At 37.8% G+C, this 26,489-nt stretch overlaps 2 protein-coding genes, 1 long non-coding RNA gene and 1 pseudogene across 4 annotated transcripts; all 4 read left to right on the top strand.

Annotated features, from left to right (window-relative positions):
* Positions 1-5,949: 5,949 nt before the first annotated feature.
* On the top strand, positions 5,950-8,198 carry LOC147515642 (uncharacterized). The gene is made up of 4 exons (XM_086592993.1): positions 5,950-6,343; positions 6,645-6,874; positions 7,019-7,988; positions 8,077-8,198. Exons 1-4 carry the CDS (start codon positions 5,950-5,952, stop codon positions 8,196-8,198), a joined length of 1,716 nt encoding a protein of 571 aa, XP_086449119.1.
* Positions 8,199-8,291: 93 nt separating this feature from the next.
* On the top strand, positions 8,292-10,588 carry LOC147515641 (uncharacterized). Its single transcript, XM_086592992.1, has 5 exons — positions 8,292-8,654; positions 8,876-9,210; positions 9,409-9,424; positions 9,625-10,104; positions 10,574-10,588. The coding sequence occupies exons 1-5, from the start codon at positions 8,292-8,294 to the stop codon at positions 10,586-10,588; spliced, it is 1,209 nt and encodes a 402-aa protein (XP_086449118.1).
* Positions 10,589-10,677: 89 nt separating this feature from the next.
* LOC147515640 (uncharacterized) lies at positions 10,678-12,210 on the top strand. Its single transcript, XR_015213482.1, has 5 exons — positions 10,678-10,803; positions 11,090-11,198; positions 11,343-11,494; positions 11,575-11,675; positions 12,179-12,210. It is a non-coding gene; the product is annotated as an uncharacterized LOC147515640 (long non-coding RNA).
* Positions 12,211-12,295: 85 nt separating this feature from the next.
* LOC147515639 (3-ketoacyl-CoA thiolase 2, peroxisomal-like) lies at positions 12,296-13,024 on the top strand (annotated as a pseudogene). Its single transcript, XR_015212984.1, has 4 exons — positions 12,296-12,304; positions 12,378-12,485; positions 12,610-12,693; positions 12,796-13,024. The product of XR_015212984.1 is annotated as a 3-ketoacyl-CoA thiolase 2, peroxisomal-like (transcript).
* Positions 13,025-26,489: the final 13,465 nt, after the last annotated feature.

The raw sequence follows: 26,489 nt of genomic DNA, 5'->3' as shown, positions 1-26,489 counted from the left end.
CATTATTAATAATCAGTGATAGTCATCTATGTTTACTGTACTAATTATACTATAGTGGATAACCTTTACTTTTTTTCAAAAGTTTTACAATGCAACTTAGTGGGAAACTATGAATAATGGAATATAAAAAAAAGACAATGTAAATTAAACTACATATATATCTATCATATAGGCTCGCAAATATGATATTGATTTGTTAATTATAACTTATTAAGAACTTTGGATAATTCAGGCAAATCCAGAATATTAGACTGTCATAAATTGATGATATATGTATTTGATGGCCTTTGGGTTTCTATTCAAAGTCTTAAATTTTATGATTAAATCATCTCCATTCTTCCCTTCATATATGAATTTTTATCACATCAACAAGTCATTTGCTATAAATGCAAAATAGTTTATGAAAGATACATTTTCTTTTCTCTTTGCCCCCATGGATTCTGTTAGTTATTACATTTATTTTCAGTGTAGTAAATTCTTCTACCAAATGATGTCTTCATAATAGTAGAGTTGATTTGCGAAAGTTTGCTTGGCAGGCTATGCAACATATTGATATATCTAATATGCATCTTTTTATTATAGAACTCAATGGAGGAGAGCATGCGGATTACCCCAACACCCCTAGCTTCAGCAAGGTCAAACAACATGAACATTATATGCGGACCATTTTCTACTCAGGATAAATTGCAGGAAATTATTTCACAAACTGTTGAAGACAACATATACCTAAGAACTCATTCTTCTCAGTTCTAGATTGACAATGCTTTGAATATTAAACAAATATGGCAAAAACCATATAACTTTGGTGATACTCTTTCTATAGTGCTTAATAGGATTGGTTATCTTCTTTCATTTTTCAGTGTAATATAAATATAAGTATTCAATTGTTAATAGAAAGTTACGCGGGATTGATCGATATTTAATCGAAATATTAGATACATACGTTGATACTTTGACTCCCCTTACTTCTGCATACGAAAAGACATATAACAATGGGAGGATACTAGCAATCAAAAATTTCTTCCTTGATAACAAAAGAAATAAATAAACACCAATAAAACATCGAACATTTGGGAATTGGAATTTGAAACTTTTATAATGTCAACTCTTCTTAATCTTTATTTTGCAGTTATTGTACGGGGTGGCTGACAAGCCATGAACCTCATGCATGTTGATGGAAGTGTACACCTTCATGGGTCTGATATGATTTTTCAAAATTTAGATTCTTATTAGGATAATACAATACCAGACAACAACTAAATTACATGTGTATTATACAGCCAACTAGTAGGAGCATTATTCAAGTAGCTTATTCATATTTATCATTTTGCCAGGCATGTAGTAAATAATGTATGTAGTACCTCTTATTTTTCTTGAGTCTACCTCTAGGTGTGCTCTATTAGTGTACTCCTTCAAAATATAATTTAAAATCGTATTTCATTGACGAGAAGATTGTTTTGAATTAAATTTTATCTGTCTATCGCTTACAATTATAATGCGATAATTCTTCAAAATTTCTTTTGTTAAGTTGCACAATGATTCACGTTGGTTAAGTTTTATTTAATTTTATTGGACATTTTATTCATTATATGCCAAATGCATTTTTGTAGATTATAAACAACTAAGTTGGCATTTTTCCATATAAAGTTATTTATGACGCAAACATGTGTCAATTTAAATGTCAAAAACAGGGGAAACTCGGGCAAAATTTTCCAAAGAATTTGGTGTAAGATATTAAATTTGGACATATGTTTAGTTTCACTAAATTAGTCTATAATGGTAATCGAGTGGCATCGCCACGGGTTAAATTCTAGTCTATATAATAAAGCAGCTTGGTTTTTTATGCTGTTATATCGAGAGGTCAAGGAGAAAACAATTTTGGGATGATCCTACGGTGATAAATCAATTTCTTTTAAGAGTCCTACTTCCAGAGTCCTACTTACTCTAAACTAAAGAGTCCTAAAACTTGCCAACAAAATCACCACCCCAAGTTTTGGGAGATCCTACGGTAAACAATCGCTTTCTTCTAAGAATCTTACTAAATACCACCAAATAGAGTCCTATATACTTGCCAAAAACAAATAGAAGAAAAGATTACAGAGTTCGTTCATTCGCCTATTCACCCATGCTCCTTCTCTTCACGCCAGCAAAAAAAAATAGTCACTCTTAAGTAAGCCACTTCCATGTACGATCCTCTTTGTTATTGAAGCTCTTCATTCGGTGGGTATTCGGCAAGGTTTGCAAATTCTTTTTTCATTGTTGTGTGAGAAATTAGAACAACTGATATGATTTCATTATTAACTTTTCTTTGTATATTTCTTTTTTGGAGAAAGGAAACTTTGTTCTTATGAGATTCTCTTTTGTCAAGCTTAGAAACTAATTTCTTATTGTTTTATATATTCTTCGCTAATAATATATTTGTGAAGGGACTGGGCTAACTTATTACAATGATGTGTACTTGAAGGTTACATAATGTTTTTTATTTTCATTTATTAAGTAGCAACGACTTGGAAAAATTGGGTGATAATCAACACTTACCCCTAATAGTCCTACTGTTATTTTTTAATATGGTGACATGTTAAAATATTGAACTTCGTTAGTTTGTCTAATGAGATGTGGGTGACAAGTAATGAAGCTAATGCTTTTGACAATTTGCATTGTATGTTGGGTAACTGATGGTTATAATTATTTTTGCCTTGGGTTTCCAACACGCTTCTCTCGAATATTTAACATATAAGTTTTTGTGCATGACCACGCATTTCAGTTATAAGAAAATTTTGATTCCCTTTTTGACGTTGTAAAGCCAAGTAATAGGAGTTGGAATAATATTTGTAAGGAGAAAAGAATACTCAAATTTAAATTCTCATTGATTTCTTTCAATGCATGCATGTTTGTTTCCTCGAAATGTAACCATAAGGATGTGCTTCTAACTTTTCATGGGAGTAATAAATATACAATCCATGGCTCTAATATATCAACTAGCATCACGTTGGATTGTCTATCAAAAAGTGGAATAATGAATTTCAAAAGGTTTGAGTTCATGCTTGGAATAATGAATTTCAAAATGCAAAGACTACTTTAGGGTCAGAAAGTTAAGGGAGGCTATGCTTGAGTGAGCATCAATGAGAAATCAATGGGGATTTATTAGCTATGCTTGATTAAGGCTATGCTATACAATTTGGACATAACATATATACAATTTTTTCTATAATTTATCACTTGGATTGCAATGTTGAAGTGTTCCATTGTGTATCTCTTGCGATTCGTGTTCTAAAAAATGCTAGGTTGTAGTCGGAGTAGAAAGAAAGCAATCTTTTTAGACTATGTTGTTTTTGTTTATTTTTAGAGACAAACTTTTTCTATAATTTATCACTTGGATTGCAATGTTGAAGTGTTCCATTGTGTATCTCTTACGATCCGTGTTCTAAAAAACGCTAGGTTATAGTCGGGGTAGAAAGGAAGCAATCTTTTGAGACTATGCTGTTTTTATTTCTTTTGCAAGACAAACTTTTTCTATAATTTATCACTTGGATTGCAATGTTGAAGTGCTCCATTGTGTATCTCTTGCGATCCGTGTTCTAAAAAACACTAGGTTGTAGTCAAGCAGAAGGGAAGCTTTCTTTCAATGCATGTTTGTTTCCTCGAAATGTAACCATAAGGATGTGCTTCTAACTTTTCATGGGAGTACTAAATATACAATCCATGGCTCTAATATCTCAGTTAGCATCACGTTGGATTGTTTATCAAAAAGTGGAATAATGAATTTCAAAAGGTTTGAGTTCATGCTTGGAATAATGAATTTCAAAAGGCAAAGACTACTTTAGGGTCTAAAAGTTAAGGGAGGCTATGCTTGAGTGAACATCAATGAGAAATCAATGAGGATTTATTAGCTATGCTTGATTAAGGCTATGCTATACAATTTGAACTTAACATATATACAATTTCTTCTATAATTTATCACTTAGATTGCAATGTTGAAGTGTTCCATTGTGTATCTCTTGCGATCCGTGTTCTAAAAAATGCTAGGTTGTAGTCAGGGTAGAAAGGAAGCAATCTTTTTAGACTATGTTGTTTTTGTTTCTTTTGCGAGATGAACTTTTTCTATAATTTATCACTTGGATTGCAATGTTGAAGTGTTCCATTGTGTATCTCTTGCGATCTGTCTTCTAAAAAATGGTAGGCTGTAGTCGGGCAGAAGGGAGGCAATCTTTTTAGACTATATATGATGTTTTTGTTTCATTTGTGAGACGAACATTGCTATTATTCAATTATTGCACTTTCTTTCTTTGCCTCTTTTATGCTTTTAGACCCTTTTTTCATTTTCATGGAAGTAGTTGTTATAGTTCTAGAACTCATATTCTCTGCTCTTAGATAAAAGGCTTAAAATTATCATTTCCTTAACTACAACCTTTTATCCCTGAGTAACCTTGCTATCCACATTTGCCTATGATAAGAAGTTATTTATTGCTATGCACACTAAAGTATAGTACATGCGTGTAGCTTTGGTAGAAGTTCCAGTGGAACTCTTTATGTTTTAATTATATATACAAAAGTTGATAACTCTAATTGGAGGTACTGGTGACATGGTTACATTTTGCACGACTCCAAACATCCCTTAATAGTTGTTCCTGATCATATTGTATACCACTTTAATTTATTTGCTAAAATTTCCTTATCAATGTTTGATTATCAGCCATGGATAAAGCACCACCTGCAAGTGCATTTGATATTTTTGTTATCAATGCACCACCTAAATCTACCAATGAACCTACTACATCTGTTCAGGTATTTGAAGTTCATTTTTCACAGTTTGGCTATGTTTGATTCTTACATGATTTCAAACTTTTAAATTTTGTAACAAAGAAAAACTCTTTTGTTAATTTGACAACGTTCTCATTTAATTTTTTATGTGGGTTTTCATGTACTACCTAAATCTACCAATGAACCTACTGCATCTGTTCAGGTATTTGAAGTTCCTTTTTCACAATTTGATTATGTTTGATTCTTACATGATTTCAAACTTTTAAATTTTGTAACAAAGAAAAATTCTTTTGTTAATTTGATAACGTTCTCATTTAATTTTTTATGCGGCTTTTCATGTACTTGCATCATGCAGCAAAGAGAATTGGATTATATAAATCGAGTACGTGAGCATAAATAAACAATGGATCATTGACCATGTGATTGCTACCCTTGCTAAGGTATGTAACATATATACGTTCATTATATGCGGTGGTTGTTTACTGCCTTCTGATGGTTATGTTTTATCAAATATAAAATGCAGGTTTTGGAAAAACAAGGAAATGAAGGCCATCAAGTCCAATCACCTCTTGTGCAAAATGAGGTTGCAGTTACTCCTCCACATTCCACTCTTAATGTTAGTCCGACCAATGCTTTTACACCCTTTCAGCCTTCTCGGCGCAAGTTGGCCCAACGCAATAGAAGAGAAAGAGAGCTCATAAGTGGTAGAAGCAGCAAGCGAACAAGAAGGAACTTAGAAGCAGGCCTTCAAAATATACTTGTGTCCATGTCTTCCCATATGTAAGTTTCATTTCTTTGTGTGTTTTCTATAACATTGTTTTCAGTCAAAAATATTTCCATTCCTAGCCCATTATGATTTCTTTTCCTACATGTTAGTGACACCCAAAATGAAATGGAAGTGCATGATCTTAGTGTTAGTCCGACCAATGCTTATGCACCTTCTCAAACTTCTCGACGCAAGTTGGCCCAACGAAATAGAAGAGAAAAAGAGCGCATAAGTGGTAGAATGAACAAGCGAACTAGAAGGAACTTAGAAGCAGACCTTCATAATATTCTAGTATTAATGTCTTCATATATGTAAGTTGTATTTCATTGTGTTTTCTATAGCATTGTTTTCAGTAAAAAAATATTTTCATTCCTAACTCATTAGGATATTTTTTTCTGCATGTTAGTGACACCCAAAGCAAAATGGATGTGGATGATTATTTTCAGCCTCTTACAGTTGGTGTCAATATGGCAGAACCTGCTAATATGCACAACAATGTCCGCCATTATCTTGGAAAGATGGATGTGGAATGCTCATTTTGTAAAGCTCTGCATTGGAAAGTTGAAAGGCTAGCAAATACATCAGTCAAAAGACCCTTTTTCGGGATGTGTTGCAAACAAGGAAAAGTTAGTCTTCCTCTACTTAGTCCATTTCCTCCTGCGATTCAAGATCTTTATGATGGTAGTAATGCCAAATCCAGGTCATTTAGACAACATCTTCGTCAGTATAACTTGGCTAATGCATTTACCAGTCTCGGTTGTCAATCGGATGACCGAATATTCAGCGGTAGCGGTCCTATTCCATTCACCGTTCATGGTGAGTTACACCATCAAATTGGATCGTTACTACCAGAACCTAAGAAAGATCCTACTTTATGCTCAGCTCTATGTTTATGACCCAGCCAGTGCCCTTGATGTGCGTCATCGCTGAAATCCAGAATTGAGACGTGATGTTTTAAATGTCATTCAGAGTACACTCTCGAATTGTAATATATTTTCTGAATTTTTTTGTCAAGCATATGATATATTGAGTGCTCACGCAACTGAGGAAAATGATGTGGCAACTTATCTCCATAACAATACATCTACTGACCGACGATGATACAATCTTCCTTCAGCAAATGAAATTGCAGTTGTTATACCTGGGGATGGAACTGAAATCAGAAGCACAAGAGATAACATTCTTCATTATAGATCAGGTAATGCACTGAAACGGATTGATAAATGTAATCCCGCTTGTCTACTCCTGCATTATCCTTTGTTTTTCCCTCGGGGTGAGCTTGGATGGTCAACCGAAATGAAACTTTATGATGTCAATGATGACGATTCGAGCCGATTGACTCAGATGGTAATCTATGCATATCGTTTGTTCGAACGTCATACTAAATATTCAGCAATACTTCGTCGTGAAAAATTATTTCAGGAACTTATGTGTGATGCTTGGGCTTCTACTGAGCAAAATTAGCTATACTATCATTATACCCACCAAAAGGATCTTCGTGTTGAAGTGTACATGAGTTTGACAGATTTAGCTGAGGGTATGGATCCTGATCATGTTGGTCAGCGGTTTATTTTGCTATCATCGTTCATTGGAAGTCCAAGGTATATGTATGAGATCTTTCAAGACTCGATGGCTATAACACGTTACAATAAGCATCTAGATATATTCCTTACAATGACGGCTAATCCTCACTGGCCAGAAGTGCAAGAAGCCCTTTTGAAGAACCAAAATGCATTTGATCGACCTGATGTTCTTGCTCGTGTTTTCGAACTGAAGAGAAGAGCTTTAATGAAATTTATCCAGAAGAAAAATGTGTTTGGCCGTGAAGTAGCTCATGTGTACACCATTGAATTTCATAAGCGTGGCCTCCCGCACATGCATGCATTCTTTTTCCTCAAGCATGAAGATAAAATTCGTATTGCAGCCCAAATTGATCGAATTATATCTGCAGAATTTCCCGACCCAGATAAGGATCCCTTGCTCTTTGATACAGTAAATAGTTGTATGATCCATGGACCGTGTGGTGTTAAAAATATGAACTCACCGTGTATGGAAAATGGCAAGTGCACAAAGCATTTTCCACATGAGTTTACATATGAAACAACCATACAAAAAGACGGTTATCCACTTTATATGCGTCGCAACATGGGACGTGTCTATATGGTGAAAGACAAAAAGGTTGACAATAGGAATGTTGTCCCATATAATCCACAGTTAGTGAGGATGTTTAATTGTCACATTAATGTCGAAGTGTGTGTGGGATTGCAATATGTTAAGTACATCCACAAGTACATCTACAAGGGCAATGACAAAACAACAATGGTGTTGGATGGCGGAAATGAGATTAAACAGTACATTGATGCCAGATATATTGGACTACCAGAAGCAACTTGGCGGCTATTTGGGTTTTCCTTACATGAAGAGTTTCCAACTGTTGTAAGGTTATCTCTTCACTTGCCAGGTATTTAACACTTGGTTAAACCAATTTCATCAATATACTATTAAGTTATACTGGAATGTCATACTGTTAAGTTATGATTTGTTGCCAGGTATGCATCATGTTGTGTTTAACCTTAAGGAACTGATGGAGAATATTCTTGAGAAGGAAAAACGACAAAAGTCGAGTCTCACTTCATTCTTCAACTGTTGTGCTTCAAATTCAGATGCTTGAGCCTATACTTACCAAGAATTCCCTGAGCACTTTGTTTGGCACAAAACAGAAAAGGTATGGACTAAAAGAAGCAGTGGTTATGCTATTGGCAGGATGTATTTTGCCAAGCCCAACGAGGGAGAGAGGTTTTACTTGCGTCTACTATTGACCATCATAAAGGGCCCAACATCATTTGAGGATCTACGCAAATTTGAAAGTATTCCTCATCCAACATTCAAGGCTGCGTGTGTTGTATGTGGACTTCTTAAAGATGATGGAGAGTGGATACATTGTTTAGAAGAAGCAACGATAATGAATACTGGAAATCAGCTAAGGAGATTGTTCGACATTATTCTATTGGAGTGCAATCCAATGCAACCACATCTGCTGTGGGATAGATTCCCAACAAGTATATGTGACGACCTGACGCACAAATTACGAACTATCTTCAACATTCCTAATCCATCAAAAGAGCAGGTGACATATATTATATTAATGCTTCCTTCATGTAGCCTATATTATATTATTAATATACAATTTTCCTGCAGGTGATAGATTACGGGTTGCATCTATTGGAGCAGTTTCTCATGGAATCTAAAAACAAAACTCTAGAAGACTTTCCCCCGATGCCCCGACCACTCAAAAAATAGAACAAAGGGATTGGAAATAGATTAATTTGGGAGCAACGCCAACTCCAGTTTGATTTACAAGATGAACAAATCAACCATAACATTGATTGTCTTAACAATGAGCAACGCTATGCGTTTGATACTGTGGTTGATTCAGTCATGCGAAATGCAGGGGGAATTTTCTTCTTAAATGGACCTGCAGGTACAGGAAAGACATTTGTGTATAATACGATTGCAGCTAAATGTCGTCATCTAGGACATATTGAGATTGCAGTTGCCTCATCTGGTATTGCGTCGCTTTTATTAGATGGTGGTAGAACAGCTCGTTCAACTTTTTATGTTCCTTTTGATGTGTTGGAGAACTCTAGCTATGTGCGGCTTCAAAAAGGATTCGCTCCAAGCAGGTCTGTTTAAAGAAACAAAACTGATAATTTGGGATGAAGTCTCCATGCAGCATAGGTTTTGTATTGAAGTAGTCGACCGTTCACTCCGGGATGTTTGTAACAATGAAAGACCATTTGGTGGAATCACTGTTGTTCTAGGCGGTGACTTTTGACAAATTCTTCCAGTTGTACCACAAGGTGAACGTGAGGATATTGTAGGTGCATCACTGAGAAGGTATTTGCTTTGGAAACACGTCAATGTTTTATCTTTGGTGAAAAATATGAGATTAGACAGTGACTTGCCAGAGAACGTGTTGTTCTCCAATTTCTTGATGGAGGTATTACTTAATTTCTTGAAAAAAATAATGCTTTTTGCTTACCATTTTAAATTATACACAATCACTCATCTCATATGCTCTCATTTGAAATTTTCAGGTTGGAATGAAACCAGAAGAAAGTGTTCAATTTCCGCCGGAGATTCAAAATTGTAGAAATCTTCATGACTTGCTAAATAATGTATATCCCGATCTAGGTGAGCAGTATGAAGCTGACCCAAATTATTTGACCGAGCGGACTATCCTTTCAGCACGCAACGATGACGTTAGCACTATAAATGCTACTGCACTAGATACGTTTCCTGGGGAAGAAATTGTTTGCTTAGGTGCTGACAAGTTAGGCGCTGCTAGTGTTGTTGATAGTGGTAATACAAATAGCTATCCGACAGAGTACTTGAACTCACTCGATCCTTCTGGGTTGCCTCTATTCAAGCTTACACTCAAGAAGGGATGCCCAGTAATGTTGTTGAGAAATATAGCGCCAACAGATGAAATTTGTAACGGCATGTGCCTGATGATTGTGTGCACAAAGCCACACGTGGTGCAAGTTCTAATCTTAACTGGAGAAAAAGCAGGGAACGTACGCTTTATCCCGAGAATATCATTAACGCCTTCGACCAATGAAATACCATTTCAAATGTCCAGACGACAGTTTCCGATTCGATTGTCTTTTGCAATGACGATAAACAAATCATAGGGGCAGTCTGTTAAGTACGTTGGTATTGATTTGCGAAACCCAATGTTTAGCCATGGTCAATTATATGTGGCGTTATCAAGATGCACTTTTTCAAAACGAATTAGTGCCATCCTCCCTCCTGATTCTTCAAACCACACAACTAATATCGTGTATCCTAAAGTCCTGCTTTAGTTTGAGAGAAGTGTATTTTGTAACTTTTGAGTTTTTCTGTTTATTTCTCAATTTCTTTTTATAAAAAATTTAAAGTTTATACGAAATTACTTCTAAAGTTATTAATATTATTCTTGCAGTGGAATTATCTTATTATGCCGCATCCTCATTTAAGCTTTTCTTTGTTCTTGGTTTCGTGTAGGTATTTGGGCCATGACTTTTGCTGGAGGTGTCATGATCTCCAGGAGTGTGGGTATGATGAAACCCATGTTTTGTAGTCCTATAGCACAAAAGTCAACTTTGACACGATTCTCCTATTCGCCTATGAAGCCTATCTGTGAAAGCAGTATGAGTTCATGGCGCGCTTATCATACCTCTAACATCAGTGACATGCGTGCTTATCATACCTCTAACATCAGTGACATTACACAGGTCTGTTTACCAGTCTTTTTATTTCCGAGGAAAATACTTATTCGGATCAATATTGAATATTGGATAGACACATTTAATGAAGAATATGGTCACGAGTAGTAACCATCAATGGAGTAGCCATCGATTTTTTTTTATTTTTTATTTTTTCTCTGAAAATTTGTATAATTTTATATAATGCTCTCTTTCTTGCCCAAGAAGTTCTCTATTGACATTTATTTGCAAGAACTTGAACCTATAATGTTTTCCATACATATATTCATTATATTTAATGATGTCTTTATACCAGCTAGGGTGCCATTAAAATCAGGATTCGAAGGAATCGCTGCTATTAACACGATCGTGAGTGTAATGGGAATCAATCTCAATACCTTACGGCCTGAACCCTGTGTTGAAGGGTAAGCGATGTTTACCCTGATCAAAGTTACAAATATGATGTTTGCTGTTTATGTTTTCTGGAAAACATTATTTTTGGCCTTTGTTCCTGTTACTGCAACTTGACATGATTCTCATCTCATCTAGATACTTTTCATTTTTTGAAGAACGTGGACCCAAAAACTGGTGAGGAAAAGCCTATTACAGTTGCTGTGGATGATAGTATTCGACCAAGTACTACAGTTTCAGATTTGGGAAAGTTAAAGCCTGTATTTAAGAAGGATGGGTCAACTACAGCTGTTATTCATTGATCTCAGATGTTGGTTCGACAGTATTGATCTCTTACTGATTATATGCATGTCCCTACACCCTGCTGAATTTATAATTGTGTATAATCAGGAAACTCTAGCCAAGTGAGTGATGGTGCTGGAGCAGTACGTCGTCCTGATGAAGAGAAGTCTGGCAATGCAGAAAGGACTTCCAATTCTTGGTGTTTTCAGGCAAAGCAGAAAGGAAGGAATAGTTTCAAGGCTATAAGGGAAATATATAAAATCCATTTGGAAAATTGGAGGTCGCCACATAGACCATCGACCTTGAGAGAAATGGTCATGACATTTCGACGCACTACCACATGTAAGAATGCGAATAAGCAATAGATTCTGCGGAAGTGTGAAAAAATATGTTATCACTTTCTACTCATTTTGATTTTGATTATTCTTAAAAGAGTAAAAAACTAAAAACGACGTACTCCAGCCCTCAAAGAAAGATATAAAATAAAATGAAAACAAATTAAATACATATTTACTACTATTCCAAAAACAAAAACAAATTATTCTACCCTTCACGCTTTATGCAAACGTTGGTTTTGAGAAAATGCATTATTATGAAGTTTAGTGTTATTTTCTTATTTTTTAAGTTTCCATATCCAAAGTATTTTTGCCCTGAGGAAACTGGTTTTAATATGCTCAACTTCTTATATGCATTCGTATTTGCTATTATATAGGAGTTTTGCTGCTGTGGGAGTGGATCCTGCCGAGGCCCAGCTGTTGCAATTCCCGCTGCAGTAAAATCTACTGGTCTGGAACTTGATGATATTGACCTTTTTGAAATTAATGATGTAATGGTCAAGGCATGAATTTCAGTATTTGGCACGCATTTGGTAGATTCAAGCACGTAATCCTTAATGACATTTTTTTATTCAGGCATTTGCCTCGCAATTTGTTTATTGCCGGAAGAAGTTGGAGATTGATCTTGCAAAAGTGAATGTAAACGGGGTGTTATGGCTATTGGACATCCTTTGGGTGCAACAGGTACTTGGGATAACATATCATCTTGCAGAAAGTAATTGAAGTTCAATCTATACTGTATCAAACAGAAATAAAAACGCTGGCAAGTTATAGGTGCTGTAATTGTTCGTGCTGTTTTGTGTTGCAGGTACCCGATGTGTTACCACGCTCTTGCATGAGATGAAACGCCAAGGCAAGGACTGCCGCTTTGGAGTCATATCAATGTGCATAGGTTTGTTGCTCTCTTTTCAGCTCTCCTGTTCTTAATTGATTTATGTTTATTTGGAGAAGTTACCGACTAATCATTTTAATTGAATGCGTTGTGTGTTTGCAGGCACTGGGATGGGGGCTGCAGCTGTTCTTGAAAGAGGGGACTGTAGGAGAGCAATATCCCCATTAAGGAACATTGCATACGAAACATAAGCGATCTCAATACAACGACCTCCAGGACCGATCTATGAAGCAGCTCTCTAAGAAACATTGCATACGCGACTTCAATACATCGACCTCCAAGACCGACCTGTGAGCAGCTCCTACTGTATAGGTGGTACGCTAAAACTCAGCCCGAGACATCACAAAGCAGGCAGAATACTGGAGATTGAACGCCTCGGATAAAGGAATACCCCATCATGTGTAATCATTACCAAAATCTTACCTTCATCGGGAAATGGGGGTTATCTCACCCACTCCCAATTAGAAAACAACTAAAAATAACCTCCTCCCTACACTTGTCCACCAGGGTCCCCGTGTCCCAAAAATCTAAGCCCCCCCAAAGCCTATAAATACCACCTAATGGAACTATGTCAGACCTGATTCTTCTCTCCCCAAAAAGAGATCAAGAGAAGATACGTAGGCAGCTTTCTTTCAGATTTAACTTCGGTCTAATCCGAACCATAACCACCCCTTTATCTACAGTAATCAGGAAAAAACCTAAACGATCCTTTACATTGGTGCCGTCTGAGGTTTCGATTACTTGAGAACCACCTTAAATCAGTTCATCCATCACCAATTCTCAAGCCCACGAAGCATGGTCAGCTTCGAAGCTCAAGTCCAAAGACCTTGCCCACCGGTTTGGGAATAATCTTAACGAGAGCATTTCCTTACTCGGGGAGGAAAATGCTACTTTACGAGAAGCTCGGTGGATAGTTACCAGCAACAACAAGTAGGTAACGGAGCAGAGAACGGCATCAACGACGTTAATCAACAGATTAACGAGTTATCACAAAGGATTGGTCAGAACGCCGTAAAGAAGGATTCGACACAGATTGTGCACAAGATGCTTAAGACATATCAGCTCCTCCGTCAAAGCAGCGGAGGTCCTCGATAAACCCTCTCCACAAGACTTTATTCAACCACGCTTTCCCATGTAATGGCGGCAAAGACGCGTGCCCCGGTCGACGATGTGGCTCGCTACATTCGAGTTTGGCACTTTACATACCTCCCGAAGTTTGATCATCTCCATCGCAGATTATTTCCGGCCGATCTCAAGGATGGGCTCTTGATTGGTTCTTTTCACTGGAATCTGATTCTATCAAAACCTTCGAACAGCTTACTGATTTGTTCGCCAGCCAGTACGTCTACAACAGGCGGAAGAAGGCAGATCTTGATTCTTTGTTTCAATTATCATTCAAGGAGGACGAAACTATTCGTGAGTTCCTAGGACGGTTCAAGGCCGAACTGTTGTGCATGGAAAGCGGCTTGAAAGAATCTTTCGCCACACTGGCCTTTTCTAATGCTTGCCGAGTGCGTAACACCGACCTCTCCAGGTCGTTGATGAAGGAACGCCCAGAGACACTATCCGAGCTCTACGCTCGCGTGGACAAGTACATCAAGTTGCAGGAAACTTTGAAACTCCACGGCTTAGACGAGAACCAGGAGGTGGCAGCAATTTCAGATCGTACTCCACGGGCCAAGAAGCGCTCTAGGTCGCTTGTACCAAAAGCCGCATCTAATCGGACAAACAGAGAGAGTTCGCTATCGACCGTGATAAATGTAAAATGAATAGTCTACCTATTTAAAATGAGCGATGAATTCAAAACGTAAGTAAACTAAACCGATCTTTTAATCTCAATTATCAAAGCTTCTACTCGATCACGAATTGCACTAAGTGGAGTAGGAAGTTCGTTCCACTCCTAGTTCCCTAGCATGGATTGTTTTCTAAGTCTAAGAAATCAGTCTTAAGTCTAATGAGAGCTTTACTAAAATGTTATGCTAACAAGACGCGTTAATTTAAATAACGAGATATAATAAATAACAAGATAAAATATAACCTAAAGTTAATCTACGAAAAGCTACGTAAATACGATTGTTTGAATCTAGATAAATAAATTGAGGGGAATTGAATCCACCTCGAATCCAACTTAACGACCTAGCGTAGAATGTTGTATCTCAATTCTCACGCGTTCTACGGGAGAATTTTCGAGTTCTAATCCCTAGTGTTCATGGCATTCCTACCTGGGATACTAACTAGCATGTGAGGTCGTCCACCCATTCTCATGGCTTAAACACGACCTTCTAGAGTGGAATAGATTCTACAACCAATTCTATACTAACCACTAAGTTTTCATCAAGGTTTCATCAACCCCTCTAATGGAGGTTTTAGCCTTGATTCATCAAACTAACATTTTCCATTGAATCTAAACTAAACATAATGTAAGAAATTGAGATTTACTTAATTAAACAATAATGAATCTAATTTAATGCATTTGGAATGAAATAAGAACAAGAATTGAAATTAGATCTAGAATGGAAATGACCAAATTCGAAATTGACAAACTAACTATTTTATTTATCTAATCAATCAAGAACAATGATTCAAAGATTTAATCTAAAACAGGAATTGAAATGGAACTAAAACTTAATTAATTAATAAAACTAGATCTAGAATTCTATATATTAATTTAGGTCTAACTAGCTACCATTAACTATCTACTATTAACAATGAGCTAAGCTTTTGTTTTTATACATCCAGATCCAAAAATCGTGCATGGGCTTGGAGCCATGTTTTGGGCCAGAGAATCAGGCCCGAAACCCAATTCTTTCAGTCTAAAAAGGCCTCTTCAGCTAGATTCGGCTTCAACAGACTTTTCATCCACTTCTGCTCCTCTGATTGGGTCAAGGCTTGGACCATTGCAAAGCTCTTTTCGAGCCGGTCGTTTTGACATAAGGTAGGCCCAATTACGAGGTCTGAGTCCAAAGATATGGCATTCGAAAGTTCTGCTGACTTTTGCTCCTTTATCTCGCTAAAGTGGCACATTTCTGCACATAATGGACTTTGAAGCCTAAAATGCATAAAAACACGTAATCAGTATTAACTCTTACTTATTATTCACATAATTGGCCTAACAGTATGATTATTAAGGGGTTAAAACTACAGTTTTGGGCTCTTATCAAACCACCCCCAAACAGCATTTTGCTTGTCCTCAAGCAAAGATGAGAAATTAGAATAAGTGACCAAAAATGGAGTTCTATCTACTCTCGTTTCGCTGAGTGCGATTGCATTGACCATATGCAACAAGGCCTTAAACCACTAGGAATTTCCTAGTGGACGAAGTTATAGCCCTCGTGAGAGTTTTTCGATGAAGGTACTCACAAACTTCATCTATACTACAACGACTAAGAAAATAAAACTATTGTTTCCTTATTCATGCTCAACTATCTATACATCTCTCTAGCAATTGAATAAGAATATCCAAGTCAGAAACCTAAGTTAATATATGCATAATAATCTATCATCTACAATAAACATATACACAATGAGTAGTACTATAAAATGTTTAGCAGGTTTGTTTCTGAGAACTCGGAATAGCGTCCTTAAGTAGGTTCTCACAATAATAGTCAAGAAACAACACTCTGATTTTTCCACTCAAGTTTCGCTACTCCAGTGTACAGTGGGCACACTTTACCTTACAATCTCAATGACAACAAGGAAGTTCGAGTCGATCAAACACATCCGCCACTTACTATCACACTAACCTATTCCTAATTGAGCTAGAGGTCTTTATTAGGTGTTATGGGGATTAGGAGATGGTTTAAGAAGGAAGAAAATGGATATTCAAAAGGACAAGTCTGAGATAATAGAGTCTTCATATTACGTAACTAGAGAAACCTTGTTATTTACTTTTGCTTCTACACTTTGTTTCCATCCTTAGCCATATTTTTCTTTGGCTTTTGACTCCCTTTTATTCTATTTTTGGAGTTTTTATTTTATTTCTATTTTTATTTTTCTTTTCTTTGGATGGAAACTTCTTTTCTTTATTTTCTGAAGCAACTAACTAATTTTTGTTTACACAGGTTTTTCTCTTCTTCTTTCTTCATCATTCTATTCTCAGACTTATTCTAAATTGGGTAGGTTGATTTTTTTTATTTTGTTTTGTTTTTGTAACAGGGTAAAGGAATTGTGGTTTATGGAAGGGCTAATGAAAGGCTCGATTAGCTTGACTAGCGAAAAATATACTTAGGTCAGAATTTCTAGCTATATCGATCCAAAAAAGGGCCTAAATTCTCGCTTAGGATATGGTTTAGTGATCAAGCAAGTGGACGTGTGATTTTCTATCCGGATTTTACTTCTCCCTTGTGTCATTTCTCAATTTTTTCGCTCATATAAGGCTTTAGGCTATATTCTCACGGGGATTTGTAGAATAAGTACTCTAGCCTAGATTTTGAGAAACTTATTGCTAACAATCATAGATACTCATGTAATATATTTATAGATAGATGTAAAGATTATTACCTATATATTAACCTAAGTTTCTAACAATTATTACGATGCAACAAAATTTTCACATTGAGACTTCTAGATTGTTAAGAGCATGGAGAAAGAAACAATACCAATATTCCTAAGTGTATAGCATAACTTATTTATTTATATTTTTGAATTTTTGAAATTTTTACTAGAAAACAAATGCATATTATACATATTTATATCCTAGCAGATGTCTTAATTACACGTGTTTCTATGCCCCCAAAACAAGAAGCATGCTTTGTCCTCAAAGCATTTAAATAAAGAGGGTAGGAAAAATACCATTGAAGCGGGTGAAATCAGAAACATCCGCAAAACAAGGTTAGAACGTACTAATATAGGAAATAAAACCGACTTGAACTCTATAAAAGTTCCACCCATTATGGGGTTAACAGTAATTAAATTGCTTGGGACATAGCGGACACTCAACGTAAACTAAAACTTACCTCCACTCCGCTGTTATTCGTCATCTTCGTCATCCTCTACTTCTATAAAGAAGTGAGGCTCCTTCAGCGATCCTGCCATGCTATGATAATTTGCCGGGCTTCACGCCATTTATCATCTATGGTTGCTAACCTATTAAGTGCCACTTGGTCCGATGGGGTGTAGGGTGCAACCTGGTGGGGTTGTATCCGCCACCCTTTGCCAAGTCATTGCACGGAAAGATCAAATAATACTATTGGTGGGTCGCGACCGTGTCTACCCTAATCCAATCCGTGAAACGTGTACAAAAACAGGAAAGAAATATAGCATAATACGTGAAATTAGAACAGGGCATAAGAAGGTACTTATGCCTCATGGTATGGGCTCGTGCTAAACTAGACATCAAAGTTCGGGAAGGTCATAGAACCCGGCCCCCCGTGGCTAAAGCAAGGAAAACGCCGCAAGTGGCGCCATTCACGTAAGAAAAATGCCATTCCCTTAAAATGTTTAGCATAATCCAAAACATAACAGTTCCTATGTTCATGGACAGGCTACCAAGGCAACGTTATAGTCCCCTTGGTCCTCAATCTGGAAAATGCCCGCCCCATCGCCTCGTGCAAAAACTCATAAGTGTAGACATGCATATTATCGTAACCCAATAGCACCATGGGTCATGTATCTCGGCCGGGCATAGCAAGTCCAAGAACAAATGCTAGCAAGAACCTCGTAATTTCCATTGGTTCATCCTCAATGTTGATAGAGAACACTTGTTCTCCATCCGGGTCTTTCAAAGAAAATGCAGTTATTATAAAAATAAGATGCAAGTCTTTGGAGAATAAAGTTCACCCGGTCTTACCATAAGAGGTTCCTACCAACGATGTGATCACCTCGCGAAACCAAGCACCGTAAGTAATGCTTTGGAACAAATCTTGAAAGATCTGTTCCGTATTATTATAGGAGATGTCATCTCAAAACTACGCTCTAGAACAGCTACAAAACAACGGGCACAACTTCGCGGAAAACTGGAATTTTTCTGGTCCACGGAAGTCGAGGCTGAAAGGCCATTAACTAGGGCGCGAAGTCGCTCTTTGTATTTTGGAATTCCAGTGTTTGAGCGCCGAAGTCGCTTTGACTTGAAGCTGCGGCGCCTCAAATAAAATTTTCATCGAGAAGTGTATGAAGCGGCCCGAGTTGCAGATTTGCGAAAATGGAGACGAAACGTGGGAATCGCGGGTGTGAAGGGTGCGTGATGGAAGTTAGATGTAGTGTGAGTTGTGAGTGTAGAATGTATGAAGTTTATATAGGTTTTAAGTTGCTAAAACGGATCGGGAAGTTGCCAAAAGGTATTAACGGCAGTTTCCGGAAATCCTAAAATTTCCAAACCCGAAAACGGAAACAACTCATTTTCTTGATTCTAATTCAAACCCAGTATCTTTTAGGTTGATTTTATGATTGAATGTACCTATTTAATCTAGATTTCATCCTACAATGATTCTCAATCATAGATATGCCTAAACGGCCATATTTTCACCTTACTCCGCAATAAATTCTAACACTAGGGTTATATAAAAATAAAGCTTGAATTGATAAAACCACCCCCAAACAAGTTGGGAAGGTGGGATCAATATGAAACAACCACACATACTAAAAATAACCCCTTATATTAAAATTTTCCTTCAGAGTACCTTTCACTACAAAATTCAAATTACGAAAATAAAAGTTACATTACAATAAAAACAACAAAAATAAATAAAACAACAACCACTATCAATCCTCACACTCTCTAAACACCTCGCCATCGGGTGGCGGAGGGCACACTCTCTAGTGGTGGCTCCCGGGCTCGGAAGGTCCAAAGAGATCGTCCTTCGTCGACGACGCCATGCCTCGTGAAGCTGTGTCCTCGGAAGCGAGTTTGTATGAGGTGGGAAGCGTGCAAGCATATCCACTCTAAACCGGCTTCTGGCTTCCATCTCACCGCTGTTCCCATCTCTCATCCTCTCTTTGGGTGCGGATCTCGGTTGTGATGAATAGTCGCCTGTCGAGTCCGAGAGGTCCGCATGAGATAGTGTTTAGTGAATGCATGCCCCTATGAAGCACAGCCATGCGCTTGCGATCGGACCAACACCTCGAAAGGCATCCGTATCAAAGCAAGTCACGCCCTCCGCCTCCCTCCTCGAATCATCCTCATCCTCCTCCTCTATCTCATCATGTTCCCTATCCGCGGGCAATATCCAGCGTTGTTGGACACACTCCCTATAGATACGCGGGTTACGGTGCAGGGTAATGTAAATCCTATCAGACGCCGGAGCTGCTTTCATCTTCAGCATGATCTTGGTAATTAACACAGGAAGAGGTGCCAAAGACTTTCCGACCCCCCTAATCATGCTCAGCAAAAACTCCAAGATACAGAAATCGTACTTCTGCTCCTGGAGTACCCATAAGATGTGGAGGCAGGGCAGACCGATGTCACTGACCTTGTCCTTCCCTAGGACATTCCGACCAATCCACTGAGCTGTAGCCAGCTGGTTGGTCCTGAGGGATGCCTGGCGAACACAATGGGAGTTTGTATTGTAGCTCCCATTGATGATCCACGCCCATCAAAGGCTCTACCGTCAAACCGGGCTCCTGTGTAAAGTGGCATCAGATGGATTCTAGGCGGAATGCCTAGAATCTCAGCCAACAGTCCAGTAGTCAACTCCTTCCTCTTCTTCCTTACCAACACAAAAATCCTACTCCCCTCCAACTCCCTGGTGTTGTAGAACCGTCGGACCAAGTCTTCGTGGTAGAAGGCTTCGGTCGAGTACCACAAACTACTCCAGTCTCTACTAGCCATTTCGTCACCGTAAAACGGCGCGAAGTGGTCGGCAGTGAAAACTTGCTCCGGTAAAATTCGGCGTTGTTGAGCCATTTGAAGTTTGAATACGGTTTGGGGTTTGTAGAAGTGTATAGGAGTAATGAGGAAAGACCTTACTTGATAAAAACGGTGGTGGTGGCGATGCGATGTAGCGGGCGGCAAAGACCAAATTTTGATTTTTTCGGTGGTTTTTGGTGGTTTGAATTGGTGGTGTTTGTGGTGGGTGGAGTTTGGAGTCGATTTGGGTTGGGATTTGATTTTGGGCGTGGGTTTATTGTATTTTCTTTTTAATTTTTATTTTGTTTTAGGTTTTGGTTTAAGCTTTGGCGTTAATGGCGGAATGGAGGAAGAAGAAACACAACTGTAGGTGAAGGTAAAGCGCCGAGCCTTGTCCCTGGAAGCTGGTTGGGCCTAAGCCCAAAATCGAAATTTTGATTTTTTTTCGATTTTTTTCTTAACTTCAAATCAAAATTGCCGCCGTATCGGGTCCGATTTTTGCGAATGAGATATGGAAATGATCAGGAGAGAATTTCCTATCCAATGATCCATAAAACACTCTATTCCAACTTCAGATGACATACGAGATAGTGGAAAATGCCTCGAAGTGCGTGCATGACGTAAGTTATGCGAACGAATGAACTCTAAATTAGTAGATTATGTCAATCCGAATCGTAATACAATAAAATGGCCTAAGCAACTCTAATGGGACATAAAACATTTTAGTATGCGAACATTTAACACCCCACCCCCAAACAAATTTTTACAACGGCTTAGAAAATTTGTTTTTTATGGTCTTTTAAAGTCAGATTCCCGAGACTTCCTAGATTACTATGTGTATTTTTATTTTTTATTTTTTATTTTTTATTTTTTATTTATTTATTTTTATTTTTATTTTTTATTTTTAGAAGGAAAAACAATAAGCAATAAAGACATAATTCACACCATAGAGAAACATGACTCAAAAATCCGAGAAAAACATGCAAGAGTGGAAAACGTGAACTATGTGAACCGTGGACTTAGGATCCGGTACTTACAGCCACACACTCCATAGGGAGGGCCCGGTTACCTTAATGGTGCACTCACCAATATATTAAAGTGAAAGGAAATGCACCAAACACATAAATTGAGTCGTTTATAGTCAGATACTCGAGACTTTATCTAAAACATATGTATGAATATGCAGTTGATCATATATCAACAACCGAAATAGTTGTGGATCATTCCATAAATAAATATCACAGAAAACATATCCAAACACAATCAAGCACCAAGATTTCCTACGACGCAGCCTAGTGGAATGAAAACGAAGTCGGATAACCCTATCAGGTAACCTATCATGCACCTTCTTTTTAATTTTTAAATGAGTGGGTGTTCTAGTAAATAAGTGTGGAAAAGTGAATGGTTGTGGAGAATATGGTGGATATGGATAAGTTGTAGAAAGACAGCCCTGTATAACAATGAGGATGTGGTTTTAGCACCGAACTCATTCATTGTGTGTGTAGGGTCCGCCTCAATTCTGAAAATGAAGGTGTCAAATAGTTTGTCCTTCCAAGTATCTGTTTGCTAGGAGGATTTAAAAAATTATGAAGCATAGGAGAAAACAAAAGGATCGAAAGTGCAAACTCGAGATTCCTTTGAAAGGGTGGAAGGAGGGGAGTCGAGGTGGATGTTGTGCAAGTTAGTTCTTGATAGGGTGAATTGTCACCTACGAAGAAACTCTTCAATTCCTCATCTAGATTGGTCATATCCACATTACTATGGTAGTCCCTACATCTTTGAGAAAGTCATCTATCCCGGCCCTCATCAATAATACGCGTGTATCGACTAGTGTAGGGATGAAAATGTTGGAGTCCGACTTTCCAAAGGAAAGAATTTTCGAATATGATTATCGGGGAACGTGTTGTTGAAATAATCTCGGTTTAAGCTCTCGATCATGCTAACCTCTTCCTCCATAGATGAATCGGGTAAATGTGTCTTTGTTTTAAAAACATTGACTTCAACAGCAAGATGGCCAAAAGACATGGACATTGAACCATCACGCAATTAATGAGCGATTGGCAGTTGCGAGGAAAGGATTACTAAAATGATCGGACAGAGTCGTTAGCTTAATTTCCTCAGATCGAGGACTACAAAATCAGCCGGATAGTAGAAATCCGAACTTTTACCAAAGACATTTACTTAATAGACCGATCGAGCCTAATTGCAACGCCATTTTAGTGGGTTGCATCTTGTCTAGACCTATTTGTCTATACAAATAAAATGGGAGTAAGTTAACACTAGCCCCCGTGTCTAATAACGCTGGGTCGTCAGATAGGAATCTCCTAAGGTGCATTGTACAAAGAGGGATCTACCCGGGGTGGTCCTTGTACTTAACAATTCCATTATGTTCAGATAAGGTTGGGAATTGTTCCGTTAAAAAGCGCCTTTTGGTATATTTGTCTTACGCCTAGTAGTACACAATTCCTTAAGAAACTTAGCATGATGTGGTAGCTTTTTAATAGCTTCGAGGAAGGAAGGTTTATAGTTAGATTCTTGAAAACGCCCCTAATCTCCTTGTAATTTGTATCCCTAGTTAACATGGCTAATTTTTGTGGAAACGGTGGTTTCGTCTATATTTAGCAATGGTATCACCTAGATGTTTAACCGCTTTTTGTTTCTTAGGTTGTGTTGTAACCGGTACCTCTACGCTGGTAGGCTCTTGAGTTTCTATTTCGTATCTAGTAAAATAGTAGGTGTAGGGACTATTGGTGGGGGTAACTATAGGCATAGTTACCTTGTTATCAACCACTCTGCCAGAACGGAGAGTGGTGATGGCATTTATCTCACCTACATTTTCATATTCATTACTAGTATTATCGGTTACCTCAAAGGCTGTGTTTGTTGTTTTAGGATTAGGTATTGCGTGACCTGGCAACACACCTTTGGTTTGGGCTTTATCTTGAGCCAACTGTTGGGTTAAATTATTAACGGATTGTAGAAGCTGTTGGTTAGATTGAGCCATGGTTTGGAAAAGTTTTTGGCTCACTTGTATGAAAGTGTCAAGGCGATCCGGTTGTGTTGGTGTAGTAGTCACGGGTGGTGGATTTGGAACTATTTCACGTGAATTATTTATGGGTGGATTTTGATAATTATTATTGACCGGAACGATACCTCTATTAGCATTATAATTATTATAATTACCTTGACCTTGTGCTTGACCTTGTCGAGGTTGCACTTGGTTGTTATAATTATTAAAATTACCCCGACTCGCCCTTGTCATAGTGGAGCTTGGTTAAAGCCGCGGCGTTGGCCTAACATATTGATTATTATACCCCTCGAGGTGTGACTTGTTGGTTATTTCGCCAACCGAAGTTGGGATTTTGTCTCCAAGGGGCGTTAGGTTCACTATTAATGGAACAAGCCCTGTTCATAGGCTATAGGACGATTGGGAGTCGGGATGCTCGTGGACTCAACCAGAAACTACATGGGTTTGAATTTACATTCATGACGGGATAGGCTTTTGTTGTACAGAAATGGCCTCTACCTTTTAGTGAGTGATTCGATTAGAGTTTTAAGCTCGGAATCGTGTTTAATTTCAAACATATCGGCGGCCTTAACTGTATTAGTAGAACTAGCGGAGCGGGGGATATCATCACTACCCCCCCAATTATTATTCCGTTTAGTTTGGTCTTCTAAAAATTTATAAGCCTCCGAGGCTCCTTTACTTAAGAAACTACCCCATTCATTATGTCAAGGACTTCTTTATGGTGGTGTAGAAGACCTTTGAAAAGGCACGAACTAACGGTCTTTCGCTAAGTTATGATGTGGACACTCTATAAGGAGATCGGTGAACGATTCCATGCCTCTGAAAATGATTCATGAGGATTTTGTCGAAAAGAAATGAATCTTGGAAAGCATCTCATCCGTCTTTAGGGGTGGGTAAAATGTTCCATAAATGGTGAACAAGTTTAGCCCACGAGTCCAATTAAGGCGCTTGGGCGTTAACCAAGAAGACGCCTTTATCGGCTAAGGTGAAAGGGAATACCCTTAATTTAATTTGTTCCGCATCAACCGTAGGATGGTGGAATGTTGTTAGGACTTGTTCAATCCTACGATGTAGCTGATAAGGTTTTTCATGGTCTAAACCATGAAAAACGGGTAACAAATTAAAAATATTTGGAGGGATTCTGAAATCCTCACTGGTCTGCTAGAACGATGCAAGATTTGGGGCTATCGCCAAGGCTTTGTAGAAGTCCGAGAGGAGTCTCTTTCTTCCCCATTATATCGGTGGTGTGTGTGAAATAGTAGTTAGAGGTGTAGTGGGTGGTATACTAGATAGATTTGATTGTTGATGTTGTTGTGTATTTACGTTCGGTGTTTTTTGTTCGGCGGACCTTATCTCATGCAAGACTAAGTCGAACTTAACTAAACATGCAACACTCCAAACAATTCTCGATATACTAGTAGAAACCTCTAACCGGAGATGCGAGGTGTGGAAGAAAGGAATATCGATTCAAGGCCCTTGCTTCGCTTTATGAATAGCGCCTTGTTTACGCTTTGTTGTATATAGAGCAGGTTAGAACACTGAAAAATATGAAAGATCAAAGTTCGAATCAAAACCGCCGAATTCGAAAAAATCGACTAGGCGGGTCGAATTCACTTCGGTGTAAATTCGAATTACAAGTGTTTGGCCGGTGGTCGCTTTGGTATGATGGCTGGCGCTGGTAATTTTAAATTCCAGTAACTTAGCTGGTCGCCTCTCCTTGCGCTGGCGCCGTATTTTTTCGAATTTGTCAAAGCTGAAATGGGCAACCACAAGATGAAACAACCAAGGGTGGGTGGGTTTAATGGGACTTAAAAATGACTACTTCTACAAAGAAAACAATGCTAAAGTGCAACTAAGATGGCAACGGCCATTTGATAAATGTAAAATGAATAGTCTACCTCTTTTAAATGAACGATGAATTCAAAACGTAAGTAAACTAAAACTGATCTTTTAATCTCAATTATCAAAGCTTCTACTCTCGATGCGAATTGCACTAAGTGGAGTAGGAAGTTCGTTCCACTCCTAGTTCCCTAGCATGGATTGTTTTCTAAGTCTAAGAAATCAGTCTTAAGTCTAATGAGAGCTTTACTTAAATGTTATGCTAACAAGACGCAGCGTTAATTTAAATAACGAGATATAATAAATAACAAGATAAAATATAACCTAAAGTTAATCTACGAAAGCTACGGAAATACGATTGTTTGAATCTAGATAAATAAATTAGAGGGGAATTGAATCCACCTCGAATCCAACTTAACGACCTAGCGTAGAATGTTGTATCTCAATTCTCACGTTCTACGGCGAGAATTTCGGAGTTCTAATCCCTAGTGTTCATGGCATTCCTACCGGATACTAACTAGCATGTGAGGTCGTCCACCCATTCTCATGGCGAAACACGACCTTCTAGAGTGGAATAGATTCTACAACCAATTCTATACTAACCACTAAGTTTTCATCAAGGCTTCATCAACCCCTCTAATGGAGGTTTTAGCCTTGATTCATCAAACTAACATTTCCCATTGAATCTAAACTAAACATAATGTAAGAAATTGAGATTTACTTAATTAAACAATAATGAATCTAATTTAATGGCCGGAATGAAATAAGAACAAGAATTGAAATTAGATCTAGAATGGAAATGACCAAATTCGAAATTGACAAACTAACTATTTTATTTATCTAATCAATCAAGAACAATGATTCAAAGATTTAATCTAAAACAGGAATTGAAATGGAACTAAAACTTAATTAATTAATAAAACTAGATCTAGAATTCTATATATTAATTTAGGTCTAACTAGCTACCATTAACTATCTACCATTAACAATGAGCTAAGCTTTTGTTTTTATACATCCAGATCCAAAAATCGTGCATGGGCTTGGAGCCATGTTTTGGGCCAGAGAATCAGGCCCGAAACCCAATTCTTTCAGTCCAAAAAGGCCTCTTCAGCTAGATTCGGCTTCAACAGACTTTTCATCCACTTA

This window comes from Coptis chinensis, chromosome 2, assembly GCF_015680905.1.
Source record: "Coptis chinensis isolate HL-2020 chromosome 2, ASM1568090v1, whole genome shotgun sequence".
Lineage (NCBI taxonomy): Eukaryota > Viridiplantae > Streptophyta > Magnoliopsida > Ranunculales > Ranunculaceae > Coptis > Coptis chinensis.
This window is presented reverse-complemented; position numbering and strand designations above follow the sequence as displayed.